This window comes from Lichenostomus cassidix, chromosome 2 (assembly GCF_008360975.1).
Source record: "Lichenostomus cassidix isolate B80296 chromosome 2, HeHo_3.0, whole genome shotgun sequence".
NCBI lineage: Eukaryota > Metazoa > Chordata > Aves > Passeriformes > Meliphagidae > Lichenostomus > Lichenostomus cassidix.
In genome coordinates, this window is record NC_139482.1 from 92,167,933 (window position 1) to 92,193,013 (window position 25,081).

Consider the following 25,081-nt stretch of genomic DNA (forward strand, 5'->3'; position numbering starts at 1 on the left):
GGTCAAATCTGCAGCTGTTCAGGGCAGCTCTACATCTCTGAACATTCCTCCTTTTCCTGACAGAGGAACAGCAGTGCTGGACACTTTAAAGATCACAAAGTGATAGAAAAGGTGTCTAGCAGATGCCACAAAACATCTGCTAAATGCACTGCCACAGCCCGCAGCAGGCAACCCCACAAACCATCACAGGCTTCAGAAGATGACCAGAAGCTACAATTACAGCATGCCACAGTAGCACAGATGGAGAGATCAACAGCCTGACCAAGCACCACACACTTGTGGAAGCCAATCACAGTAAGAACACCCTGCATGCCCATGGGATACGCCATTCAGGAAAAGGGATGGTTATTACCTGAGGCAGCACCAAGCCACTCTTGTATTCTACAGACATGAAAGCAAAGTGGAAGTGATTTTGTGTAATATGAGCCATCTAAAAGACTTAGGCATTTAGCCTAAGCTGAAGCCTAGGTGACCCCTTTGGTCCTTCTCTAGTCACAGAGGGGGCTTCACCCCACCTGTTCCAGAGTTGTTCTTCCATTACTTAACTAGCTAAAATAACAAACCCTTTGTTTTTAGTCAGGTAAATGTGCAGCAGATTCTGTCTTGCCCAGGTGACGAGGGGTGAACTGAGCTGTGGTCTCTTAATTAGCATGGAGACGTAAGTTTAAAACACCATCTCAAGAACCTGGGTCCAGAGCTCGCTCCTTAGTTGGTATCACATCTCAGCAACTTGGCAGCACACATGGCAAGCTGACTACCACACAAGGGCAGGTTGGTTACCCAGGACTCATCACAAAGTAAGAGCAGGCATGCAGGCAAACACCAGCTGTAACAAATACGTCAGATATTTGAACTCCAGCAACTCAGGCAATTGTTTGTGTAACCCCAGCTAACATTTTTAACCTCTTTAGCTATGCCTGCTTCGATATACTGGGTACTTCTCAAAGGTAAAGGATTTTTAAAGCATCACATCTAGGAGACAGTTGTTCAAGACCCCTATACAAATGGAAGAAAAACACAGGTCCATATTTAAAGCCACATTTATAATTGGAATTTTAGCCAATACCAAGGTGTCACTGAAACTGCTGACGTGATGCAATTACCCAGGCAACAGCCCTCCTTCCCAAATCAAATTTACATCAGACAAAAATATTCCTGCTTAAATCTAACCTAACCAATGAAGAAATCTGAGTTTAGCATAAAGATAAACCTCATCACAGCTACTCTTATGGCTAACCAGTGATGTCTGTGAATTGAAACAACTCCACAGCTGTAGATGAGCTCTAGATTTATTTATTTGTATCCTCTCAAACACTCTTTGAAAGTACACACTTCCCGAGTTGCTAGTGTCACTCTTTTTAACCACAATAATCCTAACCACTATCACTGCACATGTTCTACAGAATTTTGCCACACTGCAATTAGTCCTTGGAGAGGGAAAACTAAAAAAACAAACCCAAATCAGTTCCTGCTCTCTTCAGGTTACTTCTCCCTTTGCCAGGGCCTGATCCTCACAAGCACAGCAGGACTCCACCAGCATGGACTCGCATTTCTATTCTCTTCGGGAGGCAAGGCAGACACACAGATCTTGTTGAGACAGGGGTTTATGGAGTGATGCTGGGCAATTGTTTTCCTTGGCTCTGCAGCCTCTGATCTCCTAGTTTAAAAACCTTCCATTCCCTATAACCTCATTTTTAATTGCAAATTGCACAACGGTTTATTTGTGCATTCTTCATACACATAGAAAAGCCTCTGCCAAAACAAGCACTCCTAAAAAAAGCAGCTGGGTTAACTGAGGCAGACTGCAAGATCTTTGAGAAATGAGGCTCATTAAGTACTTAACACTAGCACAGTGTAAGCCCTTCATTCAAAACTCAGAGCACAGATTTCCATTACTAACTGAAATAAAAGATCCAAGAGACTGGGAAAGGGAGGGAGGAAATGCATTTGAGCATTTCCATCTGCTTTTTCCTTCTCGGCACCGTGAAGCCCGCTAGCTGTAGCTCACAAGCTACTGCACCACACTTTGATTTGATACCTGGCTTCTGTCTACACTAACAGGTATAACTGCCCTGCAGCAGCCGAGTCTGCTCAGCTTACTCACTGGCTGTCACTCCAGCGCACTCAGGAAAACACAGCAGATCATGGTACTGGGCAGTTGATCTCTACCTAGAAAGCCTTTTCACCTCCTCTTCTCCAGTGAAGCATGAAAACCCACCACAAAGAGCTTGGTGTCTCACCCATGGCTAGCAGAATCAATGATAAAGGAAATTCCAGGGTAGAGAGAAAGTTCAAAGTTATTGCTATGGCTTTATTCCTTCAAAACATCCATAGGTTGCTGCTGCTCTCTCTATTAAGGGTGGGGCATTACAAAGAAATCAGCTGTGGTGAGGGGTTTTTTTAAACATAGGTAAGAGAAAAGCTGCAATAGCCCAACATGCCAAAAACATTAGGTCACTCCTTAGCAATCATACAACTACCCACATTTCCATAGAATGCTGTATCAAAGGAAAGATGCTTCAACAAGGGAACATAAACCTGATTGTAATGCCTTGATTGAAGGGACAGAGCATTTGGAAAATGAAAAGCAGAAAGGGAGTAATTATTCAGAGAAGGAAATGTAACAACTGTGGTATCAAGTTTTCAAGGGATCAGTTGACTTCTCTACAAAGGAAAACAAACTCAGTGAAGAGTTTTCTGCACTAAAAAATAAAACTATCACGGAGCACAGGGAATTTGGTTTAATTCACTTAGCTTAGCAGTAAAATTCTAACAGTATTTGACTTCTAAAAGTTACTAGCAAACTTTTCAAGTACATTTTAAGCAATAACGACCTTCTAAATGGAAACTAGTTAATTTCTAGAGAAAGGATAATACCACATATTCCTATGTACAAGGGAAGAGCTTCCACAGTGAGCCAAAATTTAACATGTAAGTTAGGACTTGCCAGATGTAAGACAAGATTAAGATCAACCTTACAAGATCAAGAAGAATCACAGTCAGTTTATTCAGCAGACACACAGACACCTCGGAAGTGCAAAGAATATAATCACTTGAAGACCACTCAACATGGTCTTTCATTGTTGTCTTTCAGCATGGTCATTCAGCATCCTCACTCCACAGCAAAGGCCATCCTGGCCATGTCAATTCTGTCTTTTCTTTCTACTGAACTACACAGATAGGTAGCCTCTATCCTAGACCTCTTTTGTTACAAGAATCAATCCCAAAATCAGACTGGGCCTAAAAAGTTTGAAAGGCTTCAGTTTCTCCAGTAACTTATATCACTCATATCCACTATTTAACTATTAAAGAACAATAGCTCTTCTTTAGAAGCTGCAGCATTGTTTTCAAGCTAGCTTCTTAGCAAAGATAACTGTTTTTCAGCCTCATCAGTCAAAACTAGATGAATACTCAGGGATAGTTCCCAAATCCTAGCACACCTTCCTAAAGTCTTCCTCAAATCTGTACACAACTCCATCAAATCAGATAGTAATGTCGCCAGTCAGTACCTTCAAGATGTTTTGTTGCAAGGATCGACCCAGCCCCTACCAGACCCCACATTTTCCTAAGCAGCTTCCTTTCTCATCAACAAGAACAGCTGCACTTGTGTATTTTCAAGGTCATTTGAAAAATTAGCAGACCTTTAATACTGTAAATATTTTCTCATGTCCTTGCATACTGTGTATTTATTAAATCTGTTAAATACTTTTTCTGCCTCACAATATGTTTTTTCCCTACTTAGAATAAATCTGCTTGCATTTACTTCATAGAAGAGCTTTACATCTCAGTTACAGATGATATTATATACAGTCAGAGACTGAGACAATTCCCTTCTGGTAGGTTTTCCCTTTGACAATATATTGCAATATACTTAGTTTGCTATAATGTCTAAGCGAAATACATAAGCATTTTGAAAACAAAAGGATAGCCCACATTAGTGTAAGAGAGAAATTTTCAACCACAGATTGTTATTTATTTGTCTAAGTCAGTGGCTCTGTCTGCCCCAAAATTCCCAGAATACCACAGCTTATTTGGGCTCAAGGACGCTAAGTTGCCCTGCGAAGAAAACACTTGTCCAGGAGAGCTTATCACATGGAATTCAGGGGGAAAGCACAAACTGGAAAGCACTGGAAGGACACCACAAAAGCTTAGATAATCAGAAGACAGAGAAGATGTTGGAAGAGAACTAATTTTTTTTTAAGATTTGGTTTGTCAAGCCCAACTCAAACTGCATTTTTGCATGTTATGTGTTTTCCCAGCTGCAAAGGGAAGACTTTCCAAAAGGACCTGCCTTCCTATGAGAACAGACAGCTGCTGAAAGCTGACATTTATGAGTCCAGGATTCAAGACCTTATTGTCCTGTCATTAAACCATTCCCCTCACTGCATGCAAATAATCACCTTTTTAATTTGGTGGGGAAAAATAAACAACATTGATTTGATTTGTCTTGGTCTGGGGACACAAGAGGAAGACCCAAGGTACACACTCAGCAATGGGTGTAAGATGATTTATGTGATGGCTGCAATAGATGACAGCTCCACTCGATTATTGGATGCTGCTGCCTAGAGGTTATTATACATCTGCACCTCAGTATTTAATGCTATTAAATAATCATACTTAACATTCACTCAGTTATCAATATACTGCTTCAAGCTGCTGTTCAGATTTTTATTACGAGTAAATCTAAAGAAATGAGTAGACTAATCTAAAGAAGTGAGCAGACACAACTATCAATATGACCTGAAGTAACAGATTTTTCCTTCTGGCTTTCTGTCACTAGAAGCTGCCAGATCCCAACTTTCTAACTCTTCACCAATAAACACAATAGCTAAAATGCAGTGCAATTCAGAGTTAATGCCATGCTTGTGTCTTCTGATACAACGTTATCTTGGCAGATGCCAGAAGTGACAAAAAGAAAAGGCAGGGGAGAGTATTTTCAAGTTTTGATTTGTTCACAATCATTCTCCAAAAAATGACAAAAGGTAGAAAGAACAAAAGCAGTGGACACCTCAGTAAAGCACTGTTTCTAGAAGGCAAGCCAACAACCACACACTGTTCTCAGCAAGCACCTACAGCTGTAGGTTAGTGTTCTCACACAAGCACTCACTCCTTCCAAAAATGTCTGAGAAACAAAGTTTACTGAAAAAGCACCCACAGAAACGATAGTGGGGCTTTGCCCCTGTGAGTATGCACTGAAGACAAACAAGAAATGCTTCCAGCATCTGCAAGTTTGGGTATGGAAAAAAGGTTCAAACAAATACCCAGTAAGCCAGACTCAAGGCTCTGAACAGCAAGCACTGAAAGAGCTCAAGGAATGGTGTTAAATCCACCTAAAAACAAACACCATGGCATTCTTGTAAACACATGACCAGACGGAGGAGGTAAGGATACAAATTTATCCAATTACTCATTCACTGCAGATGACACACTTGGTTCCAATTAGTGCTCCCATAACTTCCACACTTTTTGTAGCTCTGAAACAAAAGGAAAGTTTGACCCTATGCCTTGGAAACTTAAGCGCTTCAGCAGATCCAGTGTTACTGAAAAGAAGAGCTTTCATCTGATAATCACACCTTTGGCACTGAACCAGCACTCCTTAGCAGAAAGGGGTAGTGCTTCATCTGGAGCTAAACCAAACCAGTACTGACTGCAGGTCTACCAAGGGTCAGGGCCATCACTGACCCTGGAATCCAGCATCTCTCCTCTGACAGAAGGAACTGTCCTGCTATTTCAACACCGAGCACAGGACCAAGAGCCTACCAGTCAGGAAGAACTGGTTTCTAGTAGCCAGCTCTTTGAGGAGCCTTGCACACCACCTGCCATCCTCGTGGCTACCTGACAGCTATTTCAGCAGCTGCAGGACTTGGAGCAGATGGACAACTGCCCCTTGGCCAGGTAGAGTAAAGCTGTGGAAATGCTAGGCTGATCACAGTTGAGACTAGGTAAAACCCACAAGTCTGAGGCATGGGAATGTTCAATTTCTTGGACTTCTTTACTAACAATGGTCATAAAAAACACTGAGCAGGTAGACTGATTGAGCTCCCCAAAGCCACTTGAGCTCCATCACTTTCTTCTCAGCTTCTGTTCACCCGATTAGAGAAACACTAATTGACCTGTACTCTCAGAAGAATCTTGTGCCTTTTCTTACAGGTCTTCTACTGCATGGAGGAGAACAAGGTTCACAGCTGAGGTCTGTCAAGTACAGAGAGCAACAAGGAGGCTCACTCAGCAGTCTGAGTCATTCCTCTGGCCTTGATCTCACTATCCCTGGCCTTGCTTTCAAATATTCTTCAGACAGTCTCCCATCTGCTTCTTTGTTCTTTGCTAGGGGAAGAGTCAGCTCTTCCACTTCTGGTTATCTCAGATAGCAAACTGCTGTCCCAGGTCACTTCTGGTGTTACATCCAACTGCATGGGAAATCCTCAGGCTACCTCCCTTGACCCAACAGACAAATCTGACAGAAAAGGAATCTTACAGTCCCAAACTGATTATTTTCAAAGCAAACAAATAAATACACACAGGTGAAAACAGAGCTAAAAGTCTGGCATGGCTGTATTTTCTGAGAAGAATCAGAACTGAAAGGCCTGTGTTTGGAAAGATACCTTCTCATTAAACCAAGATCAAGGGGTTAACTCTGCTGTTCTCCCTTTAGAGAGAAACCTGGTGTCCTGGATAAGTATAAGGTGTGTGTATAGCTCCCAAATACTGGAATGCTCATCTAAGAAAGGATAAATAAAATATAATGTAATAAAAACAAGACAGAACATGCTCAATAAGAACTGAAAGACAAAACAGTGCTTACACAAGACAGAAAGGAAACCCAAAGCCCTGATTTGTCTGTTGTTCTCAAATAATCATGAAACTTAAAATATGCCAAAGAACTTCAACACTGAATGTCTACACTCACTTAATATAAAAAAACAACTTCAGAAATCTAGAACTCTAGTGGCCCATGTTAGAAGAGCACACCTTTCAGTTTTATTCTGTGTGTGTGTTAATGGGTACTGGATACCAGCTACATTGATACAGAAGTATATGTAATAACACACAAGCTACACAGTATGAACAGTAATTTTCATGTAGACCTAATACACTATCAGACTTCTAGAAACATTTTTCCAACACACGAGATATTCTTGTTTCTGTTTTCAGTAGGAATCTGGAAAAATCTAGCATTTATTTTTTCATGAGTATGTGGCTTAAAAAACAGGACAGGGAGTATCTACCAGCCTATTAAGGGGTCTGGTCTGAAGAGCCCTTCAGCAGGAAGCAGGAATGCATATATTTGCATTTAAAAAAAAAAAAAAAGATAACCCTTCTAGACTCTCAGTGGAGGTTCTTGGGTTCAGCCACAGTGAAACGGATTTTATAGCACTTGTCAAGCAGAAAGCATGCTTTTAATAATGAATAAACAAAGAAGATAAAGCTACAGGAACTCAGCAGCACAGAAGGTGAACCAGGCTATGGTATTTCACAGAAAGTGTCAACAGAGGACTGTGCTCAGGCTGAAACAAATGGGCATTGCAGAATCTGCAGATGCACTCACTGTCTGGGGAAAAACACATTTAGCAACTGAACACCATCTTGATGCAAGAGGCAGCATGCTGGGCTTGGAAGATTTGATTTTATTGCCTCTTGTTTCAATTATTCTACTAACCTTAAAATAAGAGTAAAACATTACAATCTCTGAAATTTATTTCATCTATGCATGATATATTAGGCAATAAATAACGAAGTGGCTCTTTACGTCACAGACCCATCTAAATCAGTTTGTGCAATGTTATATGCATTAGTATACATTCCTGGGAGGGGTGATTACTGAACATGCATAAAAGCTCAACATTCATTTTACGCATGAACTCTACCTACAGGAATGGAAAAACATCAATATTTCCATTACAGATGTTTGAAAGCAACCTTATCACCCAGTGGCACAGTGATAACTGCAAGCCACTATGAATCTTTACCTCTGTGTAATGCTAAAATCAGCTCAGGACAGATTTTCTATTACAGGAGAATTAAAAAAAAATTAGAAAAGGAGTATTTTTCTTACAGTAGCATCAGCTAAATGTTACAGCCAGAGGCTACTGTAACCCAGATACTAAATTTCCTTATGTCAATGCGTCCAAAATGCCCCAAGCATTAACCTAATGCCTTGTCCAACTGGCCTGGCTCCATCACACACCAACAGATCCACTAATCCTCAGGCTGTGCAAGAAACACTGGACAGAGCAATCCAATCCACTCTTCACCTTGCAAGTGTGTGGGGTCCAAAAGCCAGCTGGGAGTGCTCTTACACCACAAGAGATTACAGCAAAGAAATCAAAACGAGATTTTGGTCACATCTTAAGGAGATACAGTTCAACATAAGTGAACAGATGGATTATTCGGAAAGCCAAAAAATGTGACAGATTGGTGTTTAATGGATTTTCACCACCAAAGTTTAAATGACGTGGCAAGACCAATTCCACCTGACCGTGTATTTTTTTGGTTTTTTCTAAGACAACACCATCAGATTATCCAAAGGTCAATTATGAAAACTTGTCTGCTCCCCAAGGGAGAGTCATCCAATATCCATGAATGTATAGTCAATTACCAGACTTACTCCGTGTCCTTCAAGATAGCAAGTGGCAAGAACCACACTGTACCAAACAACTCAGCTATGTAAAAAGGCATCTGGACCCTGCATGTGTAAGGATTTTTTCAGCCTACTTCATTATATCAAATATTACATCAGAGAACTGAACCTAGAGGCTAATGTACAGCTTGAAACAGTTTTGGGGGAGAGGGGAGCAATATCTGTGCACTGTAGCAAGTCTCTCATGTACTTACAACACTTTGGCAATCCGCTGTCAACTTGCTACATTTACCACAAGGGTATTTATACAGAAATAAAACCTATTCAAATTGTGTAACCACAACTTTTCTTTCAAAGGTAACTACAATGGCATAAGTAAATAAATGAAAATAACATCTTTTCCCAAATGTTCTCAAATTACTTTAACAATAACTAATGCCCAGTGAGATTGGTGTGTTATTTTTTCTGGGTCCATGGAAAGTACACTTGAAGAAAACACAAAAATACAAGAACAACTAAGGAAGCTTACTTAATTCCTGCCAGGCTTCTGACTGAGAGCCTCATGTCCCTGCCAGCTCTTCCTCTTTATGTTCCAGGAAAAGCTGTTATTACCACTTCAAAAACAGTGACACAGGGAGGTGGAGAAAGTTATTCCTTTTCTTTTTGGTAGTTCTGTCACACTATATATTCCCTTTTGCACAAGCCAAGGTTTTTCAGAAGTACTATTAATAAAGTAAAAAAAAAAAAATCAGCAGGTGAAGATGACATAGGAAGAGGCACCATGGACATCATACGAAACACAGCCCAGAGAGCAGTGGGAGACTGAGGCAGTTTAAGAGGTGAAAGGGGAAGCCAAGAAGTTGACTTGTAGGCAAGTTTCTTCAATTCTTCAATGTTTCCTTCAATTATGTCCTTAAGGCCAGTCTTGATATCAAAGAATTGTCTGCAGTTGTCTTTATGCTGAGAGGAAACAGGCACTCCAAACAGAAAAGCAACATAAGGAATATTCTAAAATAAACAATGGAAGATAAAAATAGAAAAATAAAACAGAGAAACTATGGAAAAAGAAAAATAGAAGAATAATGCATTTGGGGTGGACTTAAGCCCTCAGGCTGAACAAAGACCTACTAAAACTGCATTAAGGCTACATTGTGAAAAACTAATACCGTATAAAAACCTGCAGAATTTTAATTTCACACAATTTCACGCACATATAAACAATAGTAGATCCATCTAATAGTGTTACAGGGAATACTTTAAAAGGATAGCATTACAATGAAAATATCACATGAAAGTAGTATTCTCAGGTTTTCTATTTTTGGTTAAATGTTTTCAAAATATTTAACACAGAGGAATGTATTGCCAAGGCTCACAATAAGCATTTACTCAGTTTCAGAAATCTTTGTCAGCTGGAAAGGGTCATATAGTTTAACAATGAGAAGGCAAAAAGGCAATGTATTTTCAGTGTCACCATTAAACCTGCAACCATCTGAAATGTTTCTAATTTGAATATGCAATTTTTAAGAGTCGAGACCTGCACCTGTTAGCTTTTTGAGTACTACTTGATGTAGGCAAAAAAACCAACCATTTGGAAAAAAATAAACCAAAAAAACCCCCAAAACCGTAAGTCCCTGCTGTATTAGGTCATTCCTAAAGACTTTTCTTGGCATTTGGTAAAGACTGAGCACACAACTCTTCTCCAGATAAACAGCTTTTCCAAACTTCAGCTGACACACCTACACAGAATCCCAAGAGAATCAGCATTCAGCTGTGGCTAAGCAAGTAAATGGTAAAAAACTGGCTTTGAAATTACATGTGAAAGAAATAGTACAAATTACATAAAATACAGTTAAATTCCATCAGCAGAGTCAAATCTCATAGAAGTCTTCCAAAAGTAAAGATAAAACCATAAAACTTGGGTAACAAAGCATTGTATTCACAGATGAAACCCTTTTAAAGCTATTTTACAATTTTTTACAGTGCTCTGGCATTATCCACATCAGCTCATTACATTTAAATTGCCATGTTATACTACAGTTCTTTACTTGTTTTCTTTTAACTATCTCCCTTTTCTCATTCCAACCGCTCCTGCACCTTGAGAGCAGAGAGAGCAATGCAAGTGAGCTGTGTCCATCATACTACCTTGCCTCCCTCAGGACAAGCATAACTTGCACAGCACTTTGTTGAGATACTGGCAGTTGGTTTGGGGTTTATCAGTGAGTTTTTGCTTGTTTTGCTTTTGGGGTTTTTTTATGGGGTTTTTTTGTTTGTTTGTTTTTAACCAAAGGGAGCTGCTTTGGGAAAGGTGGAAAGAATGGAAAGAACTTAAAGGCAAACTAGACAAACAGCACCATAATGTCCAACATGAACCAAACTGCCACCATGACACACATAACATAGACCTAGCCAAGATTTTGATTAAATTGTGGAACAAGGAAGCAGAGAACTTGGCTAGCAAACCAAGGTAAAAATGTATACAGAATAAGTTTATTGCAGCCTACAATATTTTTTAGCAAAGCAGCATTATGTTTGGTTCATCATCCCTGTATTTGCAAGGATATTTGCACTATCTCTGTAAGGAAATGAAACAGAAGTGGGAGAATATGGGCTGTTAGAAAAATGGGCATACTAGTGCAAGAAGAGGTAGACTAAAAAGCAAACCCCAGTCCTGACAGCCATCTTCACACAGGAAAGCTTCCAGGGACTTTTTGAAGCAGAGGATTTGTAAGGACAGTAAAAAGGAAGGTACAAGGTAAGAAAGGGAGCATAAAGATACCCATAGTGTATGAAACGATTGTACACAGAATACACCAATACATTTTACAAAAAATGCAGGGATTTCAGCACCTTCTTGAGATGAGAAAAGAGAAAGGCCAAAGCCTATGCTTTTCTGTCACTTGCAAACTGCACATGTGAAGAATAGCAGCCAGGAAAACTGCTTGTTATATTTAAAATTCATTTTTCATGCTACACTTTTAATATTAATAATATTAAATGCACACTTTAGATTTGGGATATGAATAAACTTACCAAGGTAGCAGAAATTAGTACTCATTAAAGCATCAGTACCGAACAAAGCTAGTATTTCTTCAAATATTTACTTGCAACACTGTCAACATCAAAAGAAGAGATTGCCATCTAAAGCCAGCTGCACAAAAAACCCCAACATCTGTACTGACCTACCTTCACTGCTCCCTGCCTCAGGCTCCTCAGCTCCTCACTGGAGTAGAAGCTCCTACATAGCCATAAAAGGTATCATTCTTAAGCATCAGCCTCTAGTGCTTGTTAAGAGATGAGCCTCTCAAAGGCTTCCCCTTTATCAATAGTTCTGTGTGAATAGTTTCAATCTTGCTAATGGCCTTCAAGGCAGACAGGGAGAAGCCTTTTCATTCAAAGGCTGACCCTGAACAAACACAGCAGTGCCCTGTCTCCCAATTCAGACTGGGGTCAACAGCCATTCACTTCCTCTAATCAAATCTGAGTAGAAACTGCTCTGCAGCAGCTATCTCACCCTCTTGTTTTGCTCCTTGGCCCCAAGAACAAGTAGGTATCTATAACTTGGCTCAAATCCTCAGAATTTCGTGGAGCTCTACAAAAGCAGAGTTTGACAAAGTCCTAGGTACAAAAGAAGCATTGCTGTTCAATCAGAGGACTGAGGATGTGTTCAGAGAAAGTGATGTGTACCTTAAGTGCCTGCTCCATGAAGAAATGCCTCTGGCAAGCATCTCTGAGGCACAAAGTGGAATGGCTTTCTCCAAATGACCTCAGCTTCCTAAGCCCTGGCTAAAAGAGTGCTTCCAGACATCCCAAACAGACAGACCACTGTCTACCTCACAGGCAACATGCTGCTAACCACTGCTTCAGCTGTGGAAAGGGGAAAAAATTAGTTATCGACTGATCTAAAAAGCATAGAAACAAGCACCACTTGAAAATGCAATGCAAGATGAAAATCTTAAGAGGAATATAGACCCAGCATCTCCTCTTCTGTTTTCCATCTCCACATGAGAGGCCCATCCTGCTGTCACACAGGCCTTCTGCTGTATACAGGGACACAAATGCCACTTGTCAGCCAAGGCGATAAGCTGCACAACATCCACATCCACGAGCCCAGACCACAATTTTTGTATTTATTTTTTTAATAAAGGTCACTTTGCAAAGAAGATCCAGAAACGTAACCTGTTCAAACAAGAGCTGCTCCTCACCTGCCCACAGTTTCTATCCTGCAAGCACCTTTTCAATAACCTCAGAGGACCCACAAACCCTTCTAATTTGTATCAATATCAGTAATATGATTCCTTCTCTGAGCTTTGTAGCAACCAGCAGAAACTTGGTTTTTCTAGCCTTATATTTCAGATGCCACTGCTATACAGATCTTATTCTGCAACCCTGACTCCCTGAGCCAGGGTGTCTCTTCCCTCATCCAGCAGGCCAATTAATTTGGTTAGGTCTGTTTCAGGAGTGCAGGGTTATAAGAATCCGGTTCTTACAATTACATTTTGCATCCTAACAGTTTGTCATCTGAAATAACCAAATTAGGGAAGCTATCACCAAGACAAAGAGATCACTTGTGAGCTGACACAGAGTAGGCATTTCAGAAAGAGGGAGAGATGAGACAGGACCAAGGGCAGAAATCAGCCTGGGGACTCAGGTACCTGTACAGAGCACCATTAGCAGCAGCTATATTTAAAGACTGATTTTATATCCTGGGCCTGTAATTACTTTACACAGAATTAAATTACCGCCACCATGAGAAAAAAAGTGAAGCAGAATTGTAGGTGAGCTAAAGAAAATATTTTAACAATCAAACAAATCAGTGACATCCACCAATTTTCCACCACAACAAGGGTTGAAGAGAAGGGCTCTGGGCAACAAGAAGCATTTTTCACAGTACACTGCACTAGCTTTTCACCGAGCAGCCCTTGCAGCCTTTTTCAAGTTTACTGTGTCCTCCTCCACACTACTTAGACCAAAGTAAACCACATTCCCTGCATGAGAAGTCTTTTAAAGTAAGTCAGGCAGATAAAACAAGCTGTAAGAGGAAAAAAAGAAAAAAAAAGAGAAACCCCACACAAATATGGACACTGATTTTGCATTTATATAGGCCTACCAAATAACACATTCTGCTCCCTTCCAAGTCATTCTTGGGGGGGAGAAAAGCCATTAGTAGCAGAGTAACTGAGACAAGAAGTTGACCCTAATGTTCATTTTCTGTTTTTTATTTCCAGCTTTAGGGAAATTATATGTAATAATCAGTCTTCTGCCTCTTTTATTAACAGATTTCAATGAAAATCCTTGCTTAGGAAGGCCCCATTTCATAAATAATGACGGCAAGGAGTCAGGCCCTCTCAAAGTAAAAGCACATTAGCAAACCACTTACATTATATATTCAGCAAGAGAAGTGGAAAGAGTGTGGCAGTTTTAATGGGAAATGTTTTCTAATTGGGTTTCAGAAATTTGACAGGAGGAAAGATTCCATGATCAATCCAGACCCATAGTGGATTCCTCCCTCCCACCACTTTTGTACCCTGATAACTGTTAGAGCTGTGAACAGGAAACCAGAACTTGCTAAGAGTGAGATCGTGTTCACATTTCTTCCTTCCAGAATGCAGATAAAGATACATGCACCTGCAGGTGAGTGTGCAAATGCAAAATACATGAGCCAGGACAGTAACAGGTACTTTCAGAGCACTGAAAGAGGAATACCTTTTTCTTATATTTCTCTGCCTGCGCTAGTTGCCCAAAACTAAAAAAAGGGAGAGCAAGTAAGCTGCATTTCTATCCTCCCAAAGCATGCAAAGAACACATTACACTCAAAGTGCAAGAAATCATCTTGAACTTCTACACTTGCATGCACTATCACAGTAATTCATTGAACCACTGAACCATAGAATGGTTTGGGTTGGAAGAGACCTTAAAGATTTCTTGTTCCAACCGCTTGCAGTGAGCACCAGACAACACCACCTTCCACAAGACCATGCTGCTCAAAGCCCCATCCAACCTGGCCTTGAACACTTCCAGGCATGGGGCATCCACAACTTCTCTGGACAACCTGTTCCAGTGCCTCATCACGTTCATTGAGAAAAATTTCTCCCTTAAATCTAGTCTACATTGACCTCTTTTAGTTTAAAACCATTCTCTCTTTTCCTACCACAACAGGTTCTGTTAAAAAATTTGACCTTGTTTTTCTTCTAAGCCCACTTTAGACACTGAAAGGCCACAATGGAGTCTCCCTGGAGCTTTCTCCAGGCTAAACAACTGCAACTCTCTCAGCCTGTCTTCACAGGTGTTCCAGTCCTCTGATCATCTTCATGGTCCTCATCTGGACTCACTCCAGCAAGTCCATGTCCTTCTACTGGGGCCCCCAGAGGTGGACACAGCACCTCACAGGTGGGGTCTCACAAGAGGGGAGTATACTGGGAGAATCCCCAGGGAGACTCATCCAACAGGTAGGTCCACGTCCTTTGTATGATGGAGGTCTCAGAACTGGATACAGAACTCCAGAATACCAGGTTTGTAAGTCTTCCCACCAGTTAAAAGTAATCTTATGGCTCATTGTATAACATAAATGTAAATTTCAGTGAAACTTGCACGTGAGTATTTTTTTTAAACATTTCCTATTTTGGAAACATATACAACTGCATGACTGGATTAATAAATTCTATTTCCAGCAATACTCTTCTTATTTCAGTTTTCTCTAGCATTATTACAGGCCACAGTTCAGTTGTTTTTTAAGAGACACCTTGTAAATGTATTAAAATACGTTTTCACATCTAAGTATTTTTTGATTACTCTACCTCATTTCATTTAAATTTCCTGACATGAGGGATGTACCAACACCTACCTCCTTTCATCTTCATAAAGACACACTTGAGATATATGTCATAACAGTCGATGTTCTGGGCAGGGAAGAGGAAACACCATTATTTTTAAAGAATGTCCCTATTTAACATCATTATCACATACCAGCTGTCATGATATAACGTGTGAGATTGCACACATTTTATGTAAAACCAACCTTAGACAACCCTGTGAGCTTCGTGCTCTTAGTGGTTTAAAAGAAGCGCATATTTTTTAAGGCAGGATGTGAAATTCATCTCTATTCAAACGGAATATCATGGATGGATCACGACAAAAGATGAGCAGTGGAAAACAAGCACTAGAGCTCTTAATCCCAAAATAGTTTTGGCAGTGCAAAATACTACTGCCTCCAGCCGGAGACTGCCACCCTTATAGCTGAACAGGCACAGGAGCTCATACAGGCTTTTCTCAGTTGCTTCAGTAGAGTCAGCCACATTGTTCAAGCAGTATTCAGGAGCCACATGGAGAGCACACAAAATGGCCATAATTGCTCCTTTAAAAGTAAACAACAGATATATATTTTTTTAAATAGAATTCCAGTCTCTATAAGAGAGTCTTTAGAAGCAGAGCATGAAATCTCAGACCATGTGCACAGAGCAAATATAAAATCCTTTGTCAAGAGTCAGCTCAATTTTTTGCTTCAAAAGCCCATGGAAACATATGTCCCAGAGAAAGTGACAAGGACATATGAATTGCTCCGAGTGAATTTGTGTTGGGCACACAGTACATTTTAAGGAGAGCCACCTGCCAAAGCAACTGTCTCGATTTCAGAAGTAGCACTGTGGTATTTTAACAAAGAGAATGTAAATGACTGGGGGCAGAAGTGTAACAGAGACTCCTCAATGGGATTTCCTAATAAAGTGCCTTTGCTCGCCACATCACACTATTCTAGGGCCTTAAGGTTGGGGGGAAAAAAACAAAACAAAAACCGCAACACCAATGACCAAAATAAACCCAGCAACAAAGCCAAAAAAACCCAGACCAGACATACAGAGAGCATAGCCATTTGCAGTATTTCCTTATCTTTTATGTCTAAAATTACATTATTTTAGAAAGGAAAACTAATCTTAAAAGCAACTAGAGCAGGAATATTCTCTTTGCTTCACAGTAAAGAAACAAAAAGTAAGATGAATCCTGAATCCTGGTCTGTCATGAACCACTCCAGAAAACATCAATATTTCATAAGGAATAGGTCACATTTATTTTGCATATTGCCTTTAGCTCACATTTCAACTTCTCAACGGATGCTACTAATTACAATAAATCTGAGATGAAGATGCAGCAGTGGGAAGTAAAATTATGTACAGATATCTTGGCTATTTTGAGGGGGGAAAACAGCACCACAAACACCAAAGCTAAGAAGCCCAGTCCCTACCAGTGTTTGTCTGTAGGTGATAATCTGATAATCACTCAGGCCTCGGGATTTCAAAAAAAGAAAAATAAAGAGAAAAGAAAATACTGAGGTACTAAAGTATCTCACAGACACAGACAGGACATTCTGCTTGATCCCTTCTGGTGGCAAAAGGTGGAGGCGTCAGAGGAAGGAGTAGGTGTAAAGTTTCTTTTTCTGGCTGTCTCCCCCCACACCCCAACCGACTCCATTATCATCACAACTGAGACCTCTTCATACCCATCAGCTTAAGCTGAAACTGGAGAGAAGGTCAGAAGTTGTCAGCGTGAGGAAAAACACTGCAGGCTCTCAGCATGATGCCTTAAACCTTGTCCTCATCAGAAACCAGGTTTAAACAAAACAATCCCACAAAACCAAAGCAATCCTCCACTGATTAGAAAAGAGTGACGTCTTTATCTATTTCAACCCACTAAGACTACTGTTGTGAGAATCACGCTGAAGCCAAACACAGCTGGCTCCACTCCTGCAGGAGGACTCTGGCTCAGGGCCACCTGGAGCCAGCTGGGGCAGCCTGCTCCAGGGCTCTGCTGGAGTTGGGCTGCCTGCACCCAACACACTGCAGGTACGTGACCCCAAAATTCAGCACCAGGATCCCCCACCTTGCTGCAGAGCTCTGGCACTCAACTCCAGCCTGAGAAACACCACAGCTACACCTCTACTTAGTCCCTTTCTCAGCTGGATACCAGTTTGCTGCCTGAACACCTGAGATTTGGTGCCAGCAGACCAGAGGGAGTTCAGCAGCTCGTGATGTTTACTGTTTTGCATCATTATGGCTAATTGAAAAACTAAAAACCTGCAGACTGAGATTACTGAGGCAGCAAACTCATTGTGGAGACTGAAAAAATGTGGCTTATATAAAATTTCCTAGATATAATTTCCAAACTCTGGGACCCAAAGCTGGGATCCTAAAGCATCTTAAGGCAAGTATAGTCTTAATCCGCCAGCTTCACCAGTTTAATACTGGGATGCTATTGCAAGCAACACCAGGGGTTTTGCACTGTTTTTCCTTTAGTCTCAGACTCTAATTTTGATCTTAATTATTAGAGGAATTTCCTATAACAGAGTGATTTCAGTAGACGGTTACATCCGTATTCTAGTACTCTGTACCTTGAATACACTGTGAACAGCAGGGCCAGAGGTCAAGTGTTTTTACAGTTACCTGCCAAGTGCAGTCATTTTTAAATAATCTCCCTTTCTCAAAGCGGTACTGATTTTGCTGGATTTCCCTAGGAAGGAAAGATGAGAGATCATTTAATTAAAGCACAGATTTGGGTGTCAGGGCTCAGTGCCAGCCCCTGTGATCAAACTGCTCTAAAGCCATGAGCACAGTTCACAATGGCTCTGGAGTTAGCTAGATGATAGCAACTGGTATTTTCTCCCTATTAAGTGCTGAACCTGATGCATGCCACCTAATTTGCTTGTAAACACCCAACTACTAATAAAATTCAACCCAAAATCTCAACACAATCCATTGCCACACCTGCCCTCAAGAGCAGCACTCAGAAGATTAACGTTTCAAAACTAAGCTCTCAGAAGTCGAGGAGCGCTGGCATGAAGGTTGCCCATGCAATCATGTTTGAGGCCTCTGGAGCGTTCACTTAAGGATATAGTCTTTAATTACTGAGCTGCTTTTGCTGCCAACACTTCATTCAGCATTCTGTTTGACAGGCTCACCCAAGGCATAGCAACTTGGTTTTACCCACTCCGGTCAGAATGCGGCCATATGCATTATTTACTGAATCCTGTTAAGTTCCAGCTCAGAGTACAAAAATTCTTAATTTGGCTTGCAGATTTCCTGCAGCATTTACTATTAAGCACTCACATACTTCTGAAGCAAGGTTATTTATTTTCAGCACCACTCTTTTGATGAGTGAAGGGTATATGTATGTCCTCTACTTTGCAGGTAAGAAGTGAGACTGTGCCGACACACTGAGGCAAAAAAAGTCTTCATTAATTTGAGGTACCAAACTTAAGGTGTTTCTGGTGTAATTTTTTCCAGAGCATTCTGCATTTCAGATAACTCTGCATCCCCAAAGTGAATCACAGTCTCTACTGGCCTCTGCCACAGCAGACAGCATTCACCACCTCTGCAAAAAAAAGAGCCACCCCAAAATGACAAAAACACCCCAAAGACCCAAACAAACAAAAAACCCTAACAATCCCACAAAGATTTATACATGCAGTGATATACATCTTTAGTGATTTGTACAGCTTCACACAAGGCAGTTTCCTTCTATGGCAAAGGAAAACACAAAATTCACCTGCAGCACTCAATAACCTATTTCTCTAGGAATAAAAACATTTTTTTCCCCACCAATATAAATCCCCTGCATTTCTGCATCAAAGAGCAAATGGTTCTACCAGACATATCCAGCAAATCATTTCCCTGAAATATTTATCTTGTGCACTGAAGACAACATATGTGCACACAAGAAATGCTCACTAACTCATGAACCTCTGAAAGATTCTCTCCTTTTCAGTACCTCTTCAGTCACAGAAGGTGAAAGTTCCCCACCTGAAAGCTTAGGAGATTAAAGAGAGAAAAAACATCCAGGTCATCATATTTAGGCATTTTACTGCCAAGTAGTACATCCCTCAGAAACCTCACTGATGATTCAAAGCTTGACTCTCTCTTGGTCCCATCAGTCCAGAACAGTATTTCAGTATTTCCACAATATACTTCACTATTGATAATAGCTATGATTCTGTGTAAGTCAAAAAGTCAATCAAGTGTAACCACTTTGGTGAAACCTGTCAGCCTTCCCTATAAACATGGTTTTCAAATAAATAGAGACAATCAATCAACATTCACATATTCAATCTATTCCCAGTCCAAAAACTGTAAATCAAGGAACTACATATAACACGGGTAGATATCAAGCAGGAAATATTTCAAATTCCTTAAGCAGTGGCTCTCACAGAAAAGTGAGCCATTATCTCCAGTCTTAAGGCCCAGGAGTAGCAACATGTACTTCAAGATAATTCAGAAGTGATTAAAAAATTGTGGTTTTAAAAGACAAAATAGCATATCTGCATGGGGAATGTACTTAATATCTGTAACAACAGCTTTGGCAACAAAACTTTCAAATATGCAATAGCACCAACACAAGACACCAAACCCCAAATATCTTGCAAAATATTATGGGAGCATTGCACTTATTTGTGTTTGTTACTCTAAGAGTTCTCCTGATGGAGAGGTATCAAAAGAACAAGAAAATACAGTTCCGTGTATTTTTGCATATTCAAGATAGTATGCAAATGCAGCAGCTCATTACCACAGCTTTCTTCCTATCAAGAAAGGCCAGCAAAACTGTTCTTGAGAAAACAGGAAAGCATACTTTAGTGAGATTAATTTGACACTTTCCTCTACTACAGTTTTAAGAATGACAATTTAGAATCCCACACACTAAGCACTTCTTTTAAAATGCAGATGTATGACTTAACAGAGAATACTAAAAAATACAAATGGCATTTGAGTTCAAAAAGCCCAAGAGTTTTGCTGCTGCTCTTCACTGCATAACAGCTTCACATTCTCAAAATTAATTCTACACACTTTATTTTGCATTTCTTGGCCACTTAAAACTCTTATGGATGTAAACAGGAAACCTAACAAGCAAAGACAGCAAAATATTTCAGAACAGGTTCTGATAATAGCTTGCTTTATCATCAGTCCACAACACAATACGCAAAACTCTGAAAAATAACTCAGTGATAAACAAGTGTGTGAAAATATGCACAGCTGCACACCAACTTCCTAAGCAGGCTATCAATAAAGTAAGAATATAAATTACATGGGTATCTTACAGGATACACAAAGTTCAAAGAATGCTTCCAGAGGAGAATTAATGCCTTCTGAAAATACACTGGCTTTTCCTTCACATATGTAATCAGAGTTGTTTTATAGTACTTACCAATATTTTGTTATCCACTTTATCTCCCTTGGTTTCCAGCTTTACTTTCTTCTTGACGGAAATTTTGATTTTCCTCCCAATAACATCCCTGACACTTTCTGAAATAAAAGAAAATATCTTTATTAAATACCTTCAGTGTCAACACAAGAAGGAAACACACACCACTGTCGAGTTTTCAGAAAGACTCAGAGCTATGTTGTTCAACTGCTTGCACTCATGGAAGTCTCGTGCACATGTGCCAGTCCTAAACACAACCTAACACAAGTACAACTTTCTAAGTATGCCATCTACACGATAATTTGTGTTGACTATGATAGGATTATTGATGTCACTTGCCAGGATGCCAAACACAATTTGATTTCTTTTTTCCCAGCATTACTTATATATCAGAAGCATTCCCAAGACAAGCCACAGCACTGCTTAGCTACATTTGGAAAATACAACAAATTCCTCACTACTATCATTTGTACCTGAGAAGCTTACTAAAGCAAATTAGCTCCTTGCACTGCACAAATTTTAGCCTCTTGTTAATATCAGGGAGACTAAATGGATCAGGCAATGGAAGAGCAACTGTTCACACATTTTGCACTCTGTGCATTCACGTAGTGAAGCAAACCAAGCTGACTTCCAGAGAGCAACACCTGACAGCTATGCAGAGGATGCCATGGAAGGCAGCATTGGTCTTGGTCCAAATCCCAGTGACAACGTAGCCCCTTCATGGTGCCAACACCAAAGTTACCTTAGTTGCCATAATGCTTTAATATGTACGTGCTTACACATGTATACACAATCCCTGCCAAGTATGACACGAACCAGCTTTTCCCTTGAACATTTGCACCCTGGCCTGAAGGGAACATACACACAGGGAACTGTGTCTAGAAAGCTTATACAACTACTGACACTGATGTAATTGAGAGATAAACAGAGGAGTTCATCTAGAAGAGCCAATTTGGCACCTTCAGTAAGTTTCACTCCCCAGCCCCCACTGAAACGGAATGAGAAAGAAATCTTTTAAACACATTAACCTATTTCCAGCCCTACAACTGGCGTCTGTAAAAGGCAAGTCTCCACCCTCTCCAGACACATACACTTTGCCCTCGGGCACGCTTAAGTTTAAAGGCAAAAATTAAAGATAATAGGCTATTCCTAAGGCTTTTAATTACAGCGCTCTGTATAGCGCTTTTCTGCCCAATTTTCATCCGGTAGTCAGAAGACATTAGCACAAACAACACACCATTTATTAAGCCTGGATGTTTAACCCAGGCCACAGCGTTCTGCCTGCAGGGCACAAGGGTGTGCAAGTCAGAAACGTGGCTGCTCGGAGAGACTCTTCACCAGAAAGAGCTCTTTCTGCAGAATCGGCATGTTTTCCCCAGGAATTTTAATTTTCCTATGGGAAAACAAAAGCTCCTCGGTAGCAGTGGCTAGCCCAGCGAGCAGCCTGTCCCAAGCCGCGGCAGCCCGGTGGCAGGCAGCCAGCTCCCGGAGCAACCGCTTGGGCAGCAGCCAGCCTGCAAGATCCCGGAGCAGCCAGGTAAGCGGAGACCGGGGAAAGCCCAGCCCCATGTGAACTGCTCTCCCAAGGTTCCTCTCCCATGGGTAATGCTCATTTCTGGTCTTTCTGTCCCTGCTTGGGAACCCAGAAGCAAGCTGGCCACAGTCTTTTTCATAAAAGTCCTATCTCCTTGTAGAAGGAAAGGTATTGTTGCAGTTTCTGCTACTTTACTTCCACCCGCGGCCTCTGCCTTTTGGTTTCTCCTCTCCCACAAACAGCTCCAAGTGCCTACATCTAGCAAGAGACTTCCTCCTGAGGCACCTGCACGGAGACACTCGCTTCCCACAGAGCAGAAGTAGCAGCAACTGCTAGCCCTCAGCTCCAGCACTCTTACTCCAACAAGCCATGAGGAGAGAAGCATCATCAAGATGTCAGCTCCTCAAAAGGCTCTACCTGTCTGAAAGGGGTAAAAAACACTACTTCAAAGAGCTAAGATACAGACTTCATAGATATCTCCATGTGATTGAAGACACTTCCCTCCACATTGGTTGGCAAGTGGACTCACAAAGTAAATTTTAACACTGAGAGATGGAAACGTAACATTAAGGTTCGTATTTTAAAGTGTTCATCCATTTCTAATGCTGGAGACTTCAGGCACCCACACCTCGGAGTGGATCCAGGTAAGCCAGTAAGAGAGGGTTCCTCTGAAGACTCTGACCTATGATACCTGACAAAGGTCACACGGGAAGGGAGTAGCAGAACAAAACCTGCAGCTCAAACACTCCTACCCCCACTTTAATCTCCACACTCCGATCACTCTGTGTTAAAACACATCATTTCATCCTGCTCCCAAAACATGGTTATTACAAAAATATCTATTTAAAGGTTACATTTTAACACGCACGCACCAAAATACTGCCAGAAATCAAACCAATCTACATGAACAGATCCCCATACCCCAGAACAGCCCTTGACAAATCAAGCTGAGTGGGTGCAGGGCAGCACGGCTGAGAGGTAATTCTTAAAGATTGTTCAAAGCTACCAGGAGGGGACGTGTGAATGCCCACTTTATTCTTCCCTGTAATATGCACCACACCTCACCTACAACGCTAGAGTGCAGATCCATGGTGAGTACAAAATACTGTGTATTAGCACCTGAAACATGCCTGGCCACTTTAAAATAGATATACTCCATGGTTTTGACCACAGCTACTCCTAGAACATTTCCCAGCTCATCACTTCCTAACAGTAAACGACAGACTTATAGTCTGTCTGTAAACCACAGACCTATAGGACTGCAAAATAGAGCTATTTTGATGTTAGAGAAAAAAAAATCTGCAGCAGCTGCAAATGTCCACCCAGATTTTACCAGTATTTTATAAATGCTAAAACCAGTTGCTGACTGAGGAAACTGAAGGAAATGCAACAGTGTGAATTACCTAGGTAAGGTCTGAAGGATTGTATTCAATGCAACATGTACCTTGTTGCCTGACAAATTTCTGTTTCCATCTGTCATTAAGACACCACGTTAAATTATTCTAATGCTGGTGAAATCTTTACATAGCTCTTCAAGAGGCAAAACCAAAGCAAGTTCGGCCTGAACAAGCCAGCTGAGGATCTGGAGCATCAGACCCGTTATCCCCAAATGACACTGGTTACACACACGCCGCGTTAACGATCCATCTATTGGAAGCTCCCCAAAAGCGGTGACAGCATCTTCAGGGTCCTCGATATCACCTGTGACTTCCTAAGCGTATACTACGCAGGACGGGGGGCTCGCGTACATGGAGCCATAAAAGTTTAATTACAAATACCCTCACTCCCTCCGACGTACGGATGAAAACGAGTCCTAAACTACGGAAAAGCCGGGGGGATAAATAAAAGAGCACGGAGCGGAGCCGCAGCCCGTGCCGCCAGGCTGAGGCGCTCGGAGGACGTGCCCCGGGCGGGCGGCGGTGCGGGGGGCCGGAGCAGCTTCATCACGTCTGCCAGCGCCCGCAGCCCGCCGGCACCCCCGGACAGAGCCCTGCGGAGGGAACACACATCGTGCCCCGCCGCGGCTCCCGAGGGCTCAGCCCTGCCCGCGGCCGCCTCCCCGCTGCCCGCCGCAGCCCCGCAGCCCCCGCCCGCCCATTCCCCGCACGCAGCGGCGCGGCCTCGCCGCCCCCCGCCGCTTCCTCCGAGCCCCTCCGGCCCCCAGCGGAGCCCCCGGCCAGCCCCCGCGGCGCTTCCCCGGCTCCACAGACCCACCGCCGGATCGCCCCCACCCCGCCCCCGGCAGCGCTGCATCCCGCGGTCGCGCACGGCGGCCTCCAAACTTGCCCCCGCGGCACCTTCCCCCGGGACCCCGCGCCCCCCACCGTCGCCGCCGTGCCCCGTCCCTCACCGATCAACTCTTTGGGGACGTCGGAGCTCTCCTCGGCCATGGCGGCGGCGCTGCCCGGCGCCCGGGGGTGCCCGGCGGCGGGGCTGCTTCAGCGGCGCGCCGTCCCTGCGCCGGGCGAGGCGGGCATGCACCCAGCGGGCGGGGGAGGAGGAGGGCCGGCCGTGCGCCTCGCTGCGGAGCGCGGGGTGTGTGAGTGCGGCTGCGAGCGCGGGCGGAGGGAAGGGGCTTCTCCCGCCCCCGCGGAGCCCGCTCCCCCCGCGCTACATGCCGCCCCCGGCTGCCGGCGCGGCCGGGAGGGGCATTCCCAGGGAGGGATGGATGGCCCGCAGGCGGCCGTCAGGCGCGGCGCTCCGCGCTCACGGCTCCCCCGCACCGGCTCCCCCGTTCCCGCCTGCGCGCCGCCCGGCTCCCCCGCCCGGCACCGGCGGCAGGCGGCGGCTGC

The 25,081-nt window shown here is 42.5% G+C and overlaps 1 protein-coding gene across 5 annotated transcripts in view; it reads right to left on the bottom strand.

Annotated features, from left to right (window-relative positions):
* Window positions 1–25,081, bottom strand: part of CARMIL1 (capping protein regulator and myosin 1 linker 1) — a 190,218-nt gene extending 165,137 nt beyond the window's left edge. For 2 of the 5 annotated variants that reach the window (XM_085052395.1, XM_085052396.1), the window contains exons 1-2: window positions 24,640–25,076; window positions 20,759–20,856 (exon numbers count right to left, since the gene is read on the bottom strand). In XM_085052395.1, coding sequence (XP_084908521.1) covers window positions 20,759–20,856; window positions 24,640–24,679 — 138 coding nt within the window. In that variant the 5' untranslated portion in view covers window positions 24,680–25,076. Of the gene's footprint in view, window positions 1–20,758; window positions 20,857–24,639 lie in introns of all 5 variants that reach the window. The other 3 variants (XM_085052394.1, XM_085052397.1, XM_085052398.1) reach the window with 3 other exon arrangements.